The sequence below is a fragment of the Staurois parvus genome, unplaced genomic scaffold (assembly GCF_062004578.1).
Source record: "Staurois parvus isolate SC_StPar_1 unplaced genomic scaffold, SC_StPar_1.0 ptg000390l, whole genome shotgun sequence".
Taxonomy (NCBI): domain Eukaryota; kingdom Metazoa; phylum Chordata; class Amphibia; order Anura; family Ranidae; genus Staurois; species Staurois parvus.
The window spans coordinates 660,149-673,733 of NW_028318186.1; the positions used below are offsets into that span (position 1 = coordinate 660,149).

Consider the following 13,585-nt stretch of genomic DNA (forward strand, 5'->3'; position numbering starts at 1 on the left):
CCTGGTTGGTGGAGAAAGCCTTGGGGGAGCAAGGCAACTAAAGCAATAGGCAAAGTTACACAGGTAGTCTGAGCCACGCATTTAAAAAATTGTACTAGCAATAACAAGATGTTATTCAGAGTTTGGGCCAAGTGTGTAAGGCGAGATGTTGGAGTAAAAACAGCAAAAGGTATAGGTGTATAAGTAGTGTGAGCCACTCATTCTGAAAATTGTATCAGAGATATTGCTTAGAGTTTGGGCCTGGTGGGTGGCAGGAGCCTTTGCATGGCAAGGTAACCAAATCAATAGTTATAGGCAGGGGCAGACTGACAACTCATGGATATAGGGGATCATGGGGCCCCTGTGTCCTTGCCCAAACTCAAAAAAGCCTGTTCCAGATGAGGTCTTACTAATGATTTGTACCGGGGTAATATGATCTCTCTCTCTCTGTTGTCTATACCTCTTTTAATACAAGAGAGGATTTTGCTCACTTTAGAAACCGCAGCTTGGCATTCCATGCCGTTATTAAGCTTCTGATCTACCAGAACTCCCAGATCCTATTTATTTATTATTTATTACAGGTACTTATATAGCACTGTCAATTTACGCAGCGCTTTACATACATATATGGTACATTCACATCAGTCCCTAACCTTCAAGGGGCATACAATTTAAGGTCATTAACTCACATTTATACATACACATACTAGGGACAATTTAGACAGGAGCCAATTAACCTACCAGCATGTCTTTGGAGTGCGGAAGGAAGATTTTTTCATGTAAAAAACACTCTTTTTTATTCATATATATGTCTGTTTGTGCTGCGCTGTTTTTATTGTACAGATCTGGACATCAGCATTGTCAGTCTAGGGAGAAGGGAGTGTTAGATGTACTAACAGATTTAAAGCAACAGATGCCTGTATTACCTTGTCATTCAGTGTGGTTCGATCCTCCAAACTCTTCAGCATTACAGGAATCAGCAGTCATATGAAGGGTTGGAGGATAGAGCTACAGTGCATGGAAGTGTTCTGGAAGTGTCAAATGCCGAAGACTTTGCCGGGGGTTGCAGAGCTGGAAAAGAAAAAGGTAGACTTGGATTTCCAGGTGAGTATAATACTCTTCAATTGCAGAGACATTTTATCTGGACTGTTTGTAAACCTGACAGGGTCGCTTTAAATCACAATCATAAAATAATTCAAATGACAGATGAATTAGTGGCTTATAGTAACTTTTATGTTTGATGAAATGTCTAGTAATGTGACAAAGGTGGGTCAGGTATGTGGCTGTGGTTATTTTGGAGTTTTCTTCAGACTTACTGGAAAATTGTGATGGTCATGTTTTGTCATAAGATGACTCATATACTTTGAGACACAATTAATTATCTGATGTTAACGGCAGACAATGTTTTTTAATTGTAGCGACAACCTTCTATTGTTATGGGAAGGATGGAATGTTACAATAAATTGGCAGTGTTATGCGGTTGAGCTGTGGTGGAGGTATGTAAGGCTGACACAAGTATTCCGGGTAGAGCAGGAAGGAGGCAAAAACTATGAACGGCAATTAAAAATTCTATCAAAAGCCACAATTTAAAATTATGAGAAACCAGAAATTCAGCAACAATATTTAAATGCAGTAATGATTATTGTCTTTAGACTTGTTCGTGGATTCGGACATTTACTGAGAATCCAGCCTGCATAGAAACAGTTGGAAATGGGATTTGAAATTTGGAATTTTTAGAATTTTGCACGGACTCATAATGGCCAGGGCTGTAAAAAATACCTGACTATGAATACAATATAATACCCGTCTATAGATATTCCTATACTGATGAAGCAGATTTGTTCTGGAAAACATGTCTAGAAAAGTAATATCTCATTACAATCTTTGTGACCATAAGTATTATTCTGGAAGGAAGAAGCATTACTCTACTCAGAATATAAATACTAGATAGAGGAGTGGTTGAGGGTACTGATATTTGGGAGTATATTTTATCTGAACACTTTATAGCGTCATCAAAGTATTGTTCTAATACATATTTTTATTATGTAATTTAATACATTGAAACATTTTTATATCTGATTGTTCTTCGAATGACACCTTTAAAGTCTCATATTATGTTGTAGTGTATTTGTATTATGTTATTAGGGATGTTTCCACAAAATCCTTCAGGGATCTAATTATCTGGGTAGCCTTATTATGAGGATAAAGCCAGGCACCCCTTTCATCTTAAAACAAGGCACTGTAAGAGCTTTTTCACAATGGCCCATTTTGGTAACATACCATGGGTGCATTAGTCAGTTTAGGTGCCATTTATCTTTAATGCCAAACCAATGCACTTCTGCAACACATCTGTGCTAATCACCATAGTATTCCACAACCCACCAAAACCCAAGTTGTGTATTACGGTGCACTGCACTTTAAAGTAAATACAGTAATACCTACTTTTATGTGCAGTGCATGAAAATGTATGCATTGCAGCACAGTGCAATGAGGTGTATATAGGCCCCAGTTGCCTGTCCAAGACTTAGGATAGACAGGTTTCTTATGTAAACTCCACCTCTCACCACCACTTCTTCAGCTGCTTTAGGAATGCACTAAATTTTTAAAAATAGGTAAGTAAATTTTAAGGTCATAACTCACCTATAGATTTCCTATGAGCATCCGGGCATGAGAGCATTAATCTCTTCAGACATTGAAAAGGCCTTTGACTCTGATTTGATTTTCTATGCTGGATCTCTGCTTGAACTCTGTTGACTTTCCATGTTGGATCTCTGCTTTGTAAACAAACCTGAGGAGCTTTGAAAATAGGCCAAAGCTGCCCTCTATCACTATTTTTATTTGCATTGATAATGGTACCTATGGCAATGAAGCTTCACTCCTTGACTGGAGTGAGGGCCTTGAAGGCGAATGGGAATTAGGGAATGTCTGGCCTTATATGCTTATATGTCTGGCCTTATATGCTGATGACTTCTTTTTTTGAACAATTTTAGTCCCTCGCTACGAGCAGTGTTTCTTATATTGGACAAATTTATAGATATTCAAGTTCGAAGGTCAATTGGACTAAGTCTTCTACCCTTTAATGTTGGGACGTCTACCCTCTGTGCTGGGCATCTAGCTTAATTTACTTGGGGATGCAAATTACAGCTAGAGTTTCAGACTATATGAACCTAAATCTACTACCCTTACTTACTATGCTGCCACACAAAACAGAGGCTTAGAAACATTGTTTTTAATTGGTAAAGTTAAACTTTTAAACATGAAGATTCTGCCGGTTTTATGGATTCTGAAGACATGCCCCAGTATGAGTGACATGCTCCTATTTTAGGAAGATCAACTGACTCTTTATCTCCTTCCTTTGGTAATTCTCTCATCCTCGTATTGGGATCAGGGCTCTGCAAGAACCAATGGGGCAGGGGGTACTGGCACTGCCTGACTTCTACAAGTATTTACTGGCAGGCCAAATGGTCTTTATTCTTGGGTGGCTAGTGGGCATTGATGGTGATGTTGCCACAGTATTAGAGGCTGCTCTTGTCTTATGAAAGTCTGACATTTCTGATCTACAGGAGACCTCAGGCACCACATAATGTCACTGGCTCCCCTTTGTGGCTTAACCCTCAGTTTTCACATTTCATGACCTTGCTAGATCCAGCTCTTTGGGTTAATAAGAGCATACAAACAATTAAAGATATTCTGTTAGGGCTTTTTCACATGGGCAAAAAATGGACATAAACAGACATATGGTCTGTTTTTGCTTTGGCAAAGGATGTAAAAAAACAGATGTAAACTGATAAAAAACGGATGTAAACTGATGAAAAACATGACTGAACTGATAAAAAAAATGGAACGCTCCTGTGAAAGGGCCCCTTAGGGGGGTACATTTTTGACATTTGAGGAATTGAAGGGGAAATGTAGGCTTCCCAACTGATATTTCTTCAGGTATCTACAATTATGTCACGTTTTTGTGTCACTATTTGGCTTGATCCTCCTAGAGACTCAGCCCTCACTATTGGAAAGGTTATTACTTACTGATTCTTTGGTGAAACTGTTGTCTGCAGTATACAAAGAACTGTTCCCAGTCAGACCTCCCTTAGTTGAGTGCTGCAGTGAGACATAGGTGGTTCATGTTCCTAATGTACAAGTAAATAACTGGGATTATATGTGGGACTATCCATTTCAGCATTTGGTGCCTGCTAGAGATCTTCTGATTCATTATACATTTCTCTACCGTATTTATTTTACACCTGCTATGCTTGCTAATATTTACCAATCCCTTTTGGCAGAGTGTTGGCATTGTACTTTTTCTCCAGTGGATATTTCTATTGATCCAGAAGTTCTGGACAGGGCTAACCCAAATGATTGCAGAGGTTACACATCTTCAACACCCGATATCCAGCTGTCTGTTGGGCTTAGTGGAGGGCATGGCTTAAACAGTGGCACATTGAACCTTACTGGGCATTCTGTAAGTGATCATATTGCAATGGAAAAAACTGGCAACTCCTATGCTACAGTTCTGGAAGGGGTTGGTAAAGTATGCTTTACCATTTTATAAACCCATCTATTTAAGCAGGGGGTGCCCAAAAAAATTGAAAGGGTTTGGAATTGTTGGACATCTACATCTGACACAATTGTTTAGTTCCATTTTTGTCCCTGTCAGTCATTGGGAGTGATTGGTTGGTTCTGGAATATGTATCTTAGATAATAAATAGTGTCCTGGTGGAGGACACATTTTTTTACATAATCCCTGGCAATGATCTGTTTCCCATGCAATAAGGGAGCTGTGGTTGCTGTATTGGGGGGGATTTTGATACTGTATTACGGCTATGTGAGCCTTGATATTTCAGTGGTATAAGTTATACTAGTAACTGGGTGGGGAAGGTATTGCAAAGAGAGGTGTACTTTTTATTTTCTGTAATTTGTTCTTTTTTTATTATCAATAAAAAAGAATTTAACAAAGATGGAAATTCAGATGTGTATGCCTCCATTCCAATGGGTACCATTTGTTTGTCAATGATGACATAAACCAACCACATAAATCTACTAATGGTAATGTAATTTTTCTTTTCAATATATTTTTTCTGAAAATGTGGTTATTTCTCATTTGCAACAGAATAAAAAATCACACATGTCAAATACAATACTGCTAAACCATGACCTCATTTGTCTATAAGGCAATGTGGAATACTATGCAAATTCTTGACAGACTTCCAACTCTGGTTAATAAGTTACCATGAGATTCCAGCTCATGGGCCACCAGACATTCAATTCAAGATTTCAAGATTAATAACCTTATATTTTCCTTCTACTTGTAATAAAAAGGGAAGAAAGTATGACATCCTTTAAGGTTAAATGATTGCAGAGGAAAACCGCTGCTACATTGATAAGAAACCACAAATTGTAACCACACAAAGATGGAAACCCCAGTGTGCTGTGTATATAATAGAGGGGCCCTGCACTTTGCCAGTCACTGCTTCTATTACCTCGATTACCTCTCTGCTGACACACAGGAAACACAGAAGATACATCAGTACTATGGATAACTTCAGACCATCATTGGTAAGAACTAAGATTAGTTTAAAGTTTATGCAACAAGGAAATCAAATGTAATATCTTTAAATATAGTATCTATTTATCCATCTATCTATCTATCTATCTATCTATCTATCTATCTATCTATCTTTTCATCAATTTGTCTATTTATTTATCTATCTATACAAACTAACCATTTAACTTGTAGGTAATTTAATGACAAATTTTCAGATCTAGAATGATAATTGAAGTGCTCTGTAACTAAATCCTCTCCCTAAATGGTACAATCTGAAAAAAAAACAAGATAGAATAATATCGTTTTGTTTAGATTGTATAATTTAGGGAGAGGATTTAGTTACAGAGCGCTTCACTTATCATTCTAGGTATACGCTTTCTATTAGTGTGGTGATTGCACTTTTTATGGTAGCTGCTCTGAAAAGCAGTTTTGTTTTTCTTTTTGCACTATTAATAGCACGGGGTTCTTTTATCTGAAATTTTCAGATCTATCTATTAATCGTATTTCTTATAGACAATTTAAGATCTATCTATCTATCTATCTATCTATCTATCTATCTATCTATCTATCTATCTATCTATCCATCTATCTATCTATCTATCTATCTATCTATCTATCTATCATCTATCTATCTATCATCTATCCATCTTTATCCCGTAAAGGGGCTTTTTGTATTTTGATATTGCTGTTGAATGATTTGTTGCATTACTGAAGCACATTCAAATGAATAGAGCCCCTGAACATAAAACTGATCAAATGATCTATCTGGTCTATCTATCTATCTATCTATCTATCTATCTATCTATCTATCTATCTATCTATCTATCTATCTCTGTTTGTCTCCTTTATATCTATTTTATCTGCACGATCTATCTGGTCTATCTATCTGGTCTATCTATCTATCTATCTGGTCTATCTATCTATCTATCTATCTATCTATCTATCTATCTATCTATCTATCTCTGTTTGTCTCCTTTATATCTATTTTATCTACACAATCTATCTGGTCTATCTATCTATCTATCTATCTATCTATCTATCTATCTATCTATCTATTTATGATTTGTTGCATTACTAAAGCACATTCAAATGATAAGACCCCCTGAACATAAAACTGATCAAAGTCAGAATCTTGCAGGACATTTATATCAACATTTAATGTATGATGAGGGTGACAGCGAGGATTTTGCATTGAATGCATTTAATAGTTATGCCCTTACAGAATGTTTGCATGCAGTTTCTATGTAGTTCCAAAAGAGGAATTTGATAGTGAAACCTATTGTAGGAAACCTTTAATGACTTTATCTTAAATTTGCCATGAGTGACTTAAATTTTGGCAGATTCAAATTTTCGCTGAGAAATCAAAGAATAGACTGAAACCAGGTGCATTTGTTGTTTGGATATTCCGACAGCCGTGGGAGCTGGCTGTCAGACCACAATAGCCGGCAGTGGGAAATTCATCCATCCACACCGTTTAGCGTATATGGTGGAATCAATAGACTTTTCTCGTTCAGTCCAGCAGATTTTAAGTTTAGTGTCAGCTTTACACCTGTTGATTATTTGAACCTTCCTGACCCTAGTAAAAATGTAGGTACATTTTCTGTGCTATATTGATTACATATTTATCTTGTCTTGTATACACAGTATATTGTACAATAATTTCAACACTGTATTCAACTTTCAGCAAAGTTAATTTGTTATCTTCCTTTTTACAGTCTCTTTTTACATTATCACTGTGTCTTGTGGGTGTTATATTACCTGCTTACACTTTGGCCTCACAACAACTCAAGAAAGTTGGATGCCCAATCACCAAAGACATGCCGTTCCCATCTTCGGTCAAAGTCAGTCTGAACATCAGTGGCCAATCTCATGTATCAGTAAGCGATGTAAGGAGAAGATCCATCTCTCCATGGGACTACAGGTAATTGGACCATACCACCTATAAACCATCCTCAAGAAGGGGGTCATTTCAAGAGGGATCTGTATTCTGAATTCTAAGCAGATATAAAAGATGTATATTGACTAGTTTAAGACACAATGGGCTCCATTCACTAAAGCATATTGAATACAGTATTTAGGTGATCTGACACATTTTTCCTAAATAGTACATGCAATGCTGAAAAAGTCAATTCACTATCACCTTATGTGGTATTTACCTCAAAACTCCCCAAACGCTCAGTAAATACTCTATATAATGGCATTAAAGTCAGTAATTTCTGATTTACTTAAAGTATAACTAAAGGCAAAAGGTTTTTTTGGGGGGATAGATTGGAGGTGGATAAGAGTACCTGTAGATTTTTTATCGCTCTCTGTGTTCCCTTGGTGAGATTCATCCTCTCTATTTGTCCTGTTTGCTGTTAGCATTGAAAATGAAAGTAAAAGAAAATCATATATTTTGGGTATATAGGGAATATAGTCCAATGAGGACACTAATTCTGATGACCTGGGGGTCCCAAAGTATTCCTTTAATTTGCAGCGATTTCCTCTCACTTCCTGCTTTGGATATGGGACAGGAAGTGAAGGTAAATCTGCCCAATAGGATATCAATGGCACAAAAAACCTCACAAGGGTTATAACCCTCCTTTACTCTATCCAAAATGAACATTGCGCTTATAATTTTACTTTAAGGCAAATAGACTGTGCACTTGGCAAGTTGCTCCAGAGATTAGTAAATGAGGTAGTTTCACTTTACAAAGGATACCCAATCACTTGCACGGAAAATGTGAAAAAAATATTTTTTTCTAGCACATAATTGGATGATGGAATTCAGCAGAGCTTCTCATTTACTAAGCTCTGGAGCAATTGCACTTGCAAAGTGTTCAATCTATGTGCCTTTAGTCAATCCACCCCATTAGTTTAAGTAAATCCCCCCATTACATGTAATAAATCTACCCCATTACTTGCAGTGAAATATATCTATTTTCTCCTGTCATGTTGACAGATTTTCAGAGACTTTTTTGTATATTTAAGGATAAACATCTTTTGCTACAAAAAAAAACTCCCAGTCACTCCAAACATAATACAATGTACATGTATATCACAATGGTCTAATCCCTTGTTAGAACATATACTGTATGTCATATACACTATAGTCGGCCATACATGTGTTGAATTCCGAAAGCATTTTCTTTTAAAATCTTTTCTAAGAATTTACATTCAAATTTCACACCATTGGTGGGTCACAGAAATGGCCGATATTCACGTAACCATGAAATATGAGTGGTCAGGCATGTTGGAAATACTTTGAAAAACAAACGAATTTTGAATCAATGAAAAAGAAATAAATATAAGCTGTGCCCTGGAAAGAAAAGAAAATCCTTGGCCACGAAAACTCTTTTCTGTGGCAAAATGAGATGAAATTGAAGGCTTGGTTGGTTGAATTTCGAAATCCATGGTGGTACCATCAGATTACAAAACACACAAAATTTCCAATTTTCTAAAGAAAATTTGTTCAAAATTCGACCCATGTATGGCCTGCATAAATCTCCAAAAGTATTGGGACAACTCTCCAAATCATTGGATTCAGGTGTTCCAATCACCTCCATGGCCACAGGTGTATAAAATCAAGCACCTAGGCATGTAGACTCCTTCTACAAAGGCTGATTTAAAGTTTAACCATTTGCCCTCCAGAGGATTTACCCCCCTTCCTGACCAGGCCATTTTTTGCGATATGTCACTTCATTACTTTAACTGACAATTGTGCGTTCATGCAACACTGCACCAAAATTAAAAATACATCCTTTTTACCCCACAAATAGAGCTTTCGTTTGGTGGTATTATATCACCTGTGCGTTTTTTATTTTTGCACTATAAACAAAAAAAGCCTGAAAATTTTGAGAAAAAATAAATATTTTTGACTTTTTGATATTAAACATGTCCAGTAAAAAAATAAAAAAAATCAAATTTCGTCATAAATGTAGGCCAAAATGTATTCTGCTCTGCTCTGTATTTTTTTTGCTAAAAAAAATCCCAATACGTGTAAATTAATTGGTTTCCATGAAGGTTATAGCTTCTACAAATGGAGTTATATATATTGGAATTTTTGTTTTTTACTAGTAATGTTGGCGATCAGCAACTTGAAGTGGGACTGCGGCGGGCATTCTGACACTGGAGGGAACAGACTTGGTGTCACTGACCTCCCCAGTGACACCAATACAGTGATCAGTGCTAATAAAAAGCACTGACGCTGTACTAATGGCACTGGGCAGGAAGGGGTTAACATGTGGGGCGTTCAAAGGGTTAACTTGTGCTGTTTCACAGTATGCTGTGTGAGTGATTCCACTGTAAGCACACTGCTTTGTATGGCTTTATTGTGCAGAGCCATACAAAACTGTGTGTTGGAGCTGACAGTGGAGAAATCTGTAGCGAGATACTCACGAGTAATCACTGGCCGGGACCCGGTGAATTGACAGCTGAGGCCGCGAATGGGGTGTACGCGCCCTACCTGGAACTGCAAAATCATGTGTATATACATGATTTTGCTCACCCGTGTTACCCTGCAGCAATATTTCTGCAATAGGGTGGCATGGAAGCGGTTAACTATAGGCAAAACTTTCTTTTTCATTTTGGATAGAGTAATGGAGGGTTAGAAGCCCTATCAGGTTTCTTTGCCATCTGTGTCCCGTTTGGAAGATTTCCCTTTACTTCTTGTCCCATAGCCAAAACAGGAAGTGAGAGGAAATCCCTGCAAATTATAGGAATCTCTTGGGGACCCCCAAGTCACCAGAATTAGTGTGCCCATTTGAAGATTTCCTTCCAAGATATTCTTTTACTTTCACTTTCAATGATAATGGTAAACAGGACAAAAATAGAGGATGAATTTCCCTATTGGGGACAGACAGGTATTCTAATACCTCTGCAATCTATCCAAAAATGTTTTTCCTTTAGTCATACTTTAATCAAATACAAAATACCTTTCTAAATGTCAAATATTGAATGAGAATAGTATAAAAAATCACACACATATATATATATAAGACAACATTTTTTTTATTGGTGAAAAAAGGGCATTATTATATGTGTTATTTATTTATACTATATTCATTCACTAATAAAATAAACTTATATATAAAATCTATATATAAAATCGAGCGCAGTGTATAGGTGTAAGTACGGTAGCTGCTTGCACAAAAAGGCACCTCGGGAACCTCCAAAGTAATTGATAAAGAATGAGAGTGCAGCGCTAACCCAAATAGCGATTAAACATATGATAGACCACATATGATAGTGGATCAGTAAAATGTCAGTGTAAGTTCATCAGATGTGCTGAAAATGCATACAGTCTCCAATATGTAAAAAACCCAAAAGTAGTGACTTTCAGAAATGATAATAGCCAAATAATGCACTAACCAGATAGCGCATATTAAAGCGCATGGAGCATTTAAGACCTGCCCCTGGTGCTCAGCCACTGTATCACTGGAGCCAGGAGATGTCATCTATAGGGTGACCACTAGATGTCATCTATCCGGATGGAAGCTGAGTCCAGCCACTGTATTAGAGGATCAGGCGGATGTCATCTATAGGGCGACCACTAGATGTCATCCGTTCCAGGAGGAGCTGTGTCATGGATCCAGGGATGTCACTTGCAGATGTGTCCTTTGCTCAGCACAGCCCCAGGACTAACAACGGTTCAGCTGCTCATAAACGGCCAGACCAGAGGTACATGTACACAGGATATAAATTCCCCTAAGGGAAGTGCCAAGCTATTTATATCCTGTGTACATGTACCTCTGGTCTGGCCGTTTATGAGCAGCTGAACCGTGGTGTGGTCTGGGGAATTGAAAGCCCTGTTCTTCTTCCCCTTCTTCACTTTGGGCTTCTTAGATGGATCAGAGCCATTATGATTGGCCATGTGCTGGTACGTGACCATTTTGACCAATCAGAATCACGTGACCTATCCAGGAACCCCTATGGCAGTGTTTCTCAACTCCAGTCCTCATGGACCCCCAACAGGTCATGTTTTCAGGATTTCCCTCAGATGAAACAGCTGTGGTAATTACTAAGGCAGTGAAACTGATCAAATCACCTGTGCAAAATAATGGAAATCCTGAAAACATGACCTGTTGGGGGTCCATGAGGACTAGAATTGAGAAACACTGCCCTATGGGAATAAGAGAGAGCAGAGCAAGGCTTTCATATACCCAGATGCAGTGGCTGCGTCATGCTTTTCCTTTATTTTTAGCAGCTAATCCTGCTAGTAACACAAGTTCTTTTCTAGGGCCAGGGCCAGATTTAGACTTTGGGGGGCCCAGGGCACTACAGGTTTTGGGGGCCCCTCATACACAGAGTTGGTTTACATTCTCAATGACAGTCACACATTTTCAAAATGCATGACACAATCTTGTCCTGAGGACAAAGTGTGGTTCACTTGAGCAGCCAAAATTAGTTTTTATAAATTACACAATATACCAGTTCAGAGTAAAAGCTTTTACAGATGATGGCAGGCAAAATATTACTTCCCAAGATACAGTTGATAAAAGAAAGTCATTTTTTATTATTATATATTTTATGCTGTTTTATTATTTAAAAAAAATTAATTTTATATAATTTTATACTATTTTTGTATAGAGGGGATGAGCCCTTCTGTCAAGGGGGACCAAGGCAGTTACCCCTTTTTTGCCCCCTTATATATCCAGCATTGGTAAAAATACTCACACATTGTACTATATCAGTGGAGGATCACCCTAAGACAGAACTACAATAGCCTCTCATTTTGTGTTTCAAAAAATGTGTGTGTGTGTGTGTGTGTGGGGGGGGAGTTCTGTAGTTCTCAGTGATGCTGAGAACAATGTAACTGAAAAAATCCAGCACAGGCAAAGTGCTCAGGAATGACTAGCACACAGGATTTCTAGAAGGATCAATTGTTGCTTTTTTGCATTTACCAAACAAAAATACCAAAACTCATATATATTGAACAGACCAAAAAAGATGAAATAAAGATGTTCATTGTTAGGGTTTACAAAGCCTTTAATGGTACAAAAGGTGGAGCTTTATGGGCACAAATGGGGAAACTTAACAGCACATCTATTAGGTTTTAAAGAGCTTTTACATTTTGACAGTGAACAATACATTCTTTTGACCCCTGCATGAAATCCCTACCAATTTAAATTGCCTTGGCACCAGCTTGGCAAATATTAGCTTCCAATGTTCCATAGACATTACAGGTACTTTAAAAGATGGGACAGTACACGATATAGAGCATACACCATCATTATCATCATCCCCAGGCAGTTCATACATTCTCCATAGTGTGGAGGATCCTGAGGAAGGAATTGACCCCAAAGGTGCCTCAAACGGTAGCCTCTGCCACTTATGTTTCTGCCAACCACGGACAATATGATGACTATAGTATCTGTATATAGCTACTTCAAAATAAACTAACTCCATTTTTTAAATTCACAGCCAAGACATTAACTACAACAGGATCCCGTCTGTCATATCCGAAGCCAAGTGCCGCCATAATGGATGCTTAGATGCAGATGGCAACATAGACCTTACCCTGAACTCAGTCCCCATCAGACAGGAGATCCTGGTCCTTCAGCGTGAGGTGAAAGGCTGTGCTCCCAACTTCAAATTGGAAAAGAAGATGGTCACTGTTGGCTGCACCTGTGTCCAGCCCAGACAGCAGTCATAACTACTGGACGTTCCATGATGCCTCCGTCTCTGTTGCCCATGCATTGTGGAAATACAGAGAAAAAGTAGCACTGATATAAGTGCACCCGTTCCGTAGCAATTTTATTGCACAGTTCTCATTTTTGTTACTATTCTATTATATTTATATAAAGTATATGGTTGTTAAGAGTTATTTTTTTTGTATTTATTAGTGTCATGTCCCAAAATGCATGCTTATTTTAAATAAAATGTGTAATGGATTTTATATTTGCTTGCTTGGAGTGTTAGTTATTATATTAATGACATGGTCTAGGCCAGTGGTCTCCAAACTGTGGCTTGGGGGCCAGATGTGGCCCTTTGCTTGACTTTATCCAGCCCTCGAGGCATTATTTCTCCCACTGACACCAATGATGGGACACTATTCCTCCCACTGACACTAGTGATGGGACACTA

At 37.9% G+C, this 13,585-nt stretch overlaps 1 protein-coding gene across 1 annotated transcript; it reads left to right on the forward strand.

Annotated features, from left to right (window-relative positions):
- The first annotated feature begins 5,325 nt into the window (after positions 1-5,325).
- LOC149455533 (interleukin-17A-like) lies at positions 5,326-13,288 on the forward strand. Its single transcript, XM_089685981.1, has 3 exons — positions 5,326-5,532; positions 7,237-7,442; positions 12,923-13,288. The coding sequence occupies exons 1-3, from the start codon at positions 5,326-5,328 to the stop codon at positions 13,152-13,154; spliced, it is 645 nt and encodes a 214-aa protein (XP_089542107.1). The 3' UTR covers positions 13,155-13,288.
- The last annotated feature ends 297 nt before the right edge of the window (positions 13,289-13,585 follow it).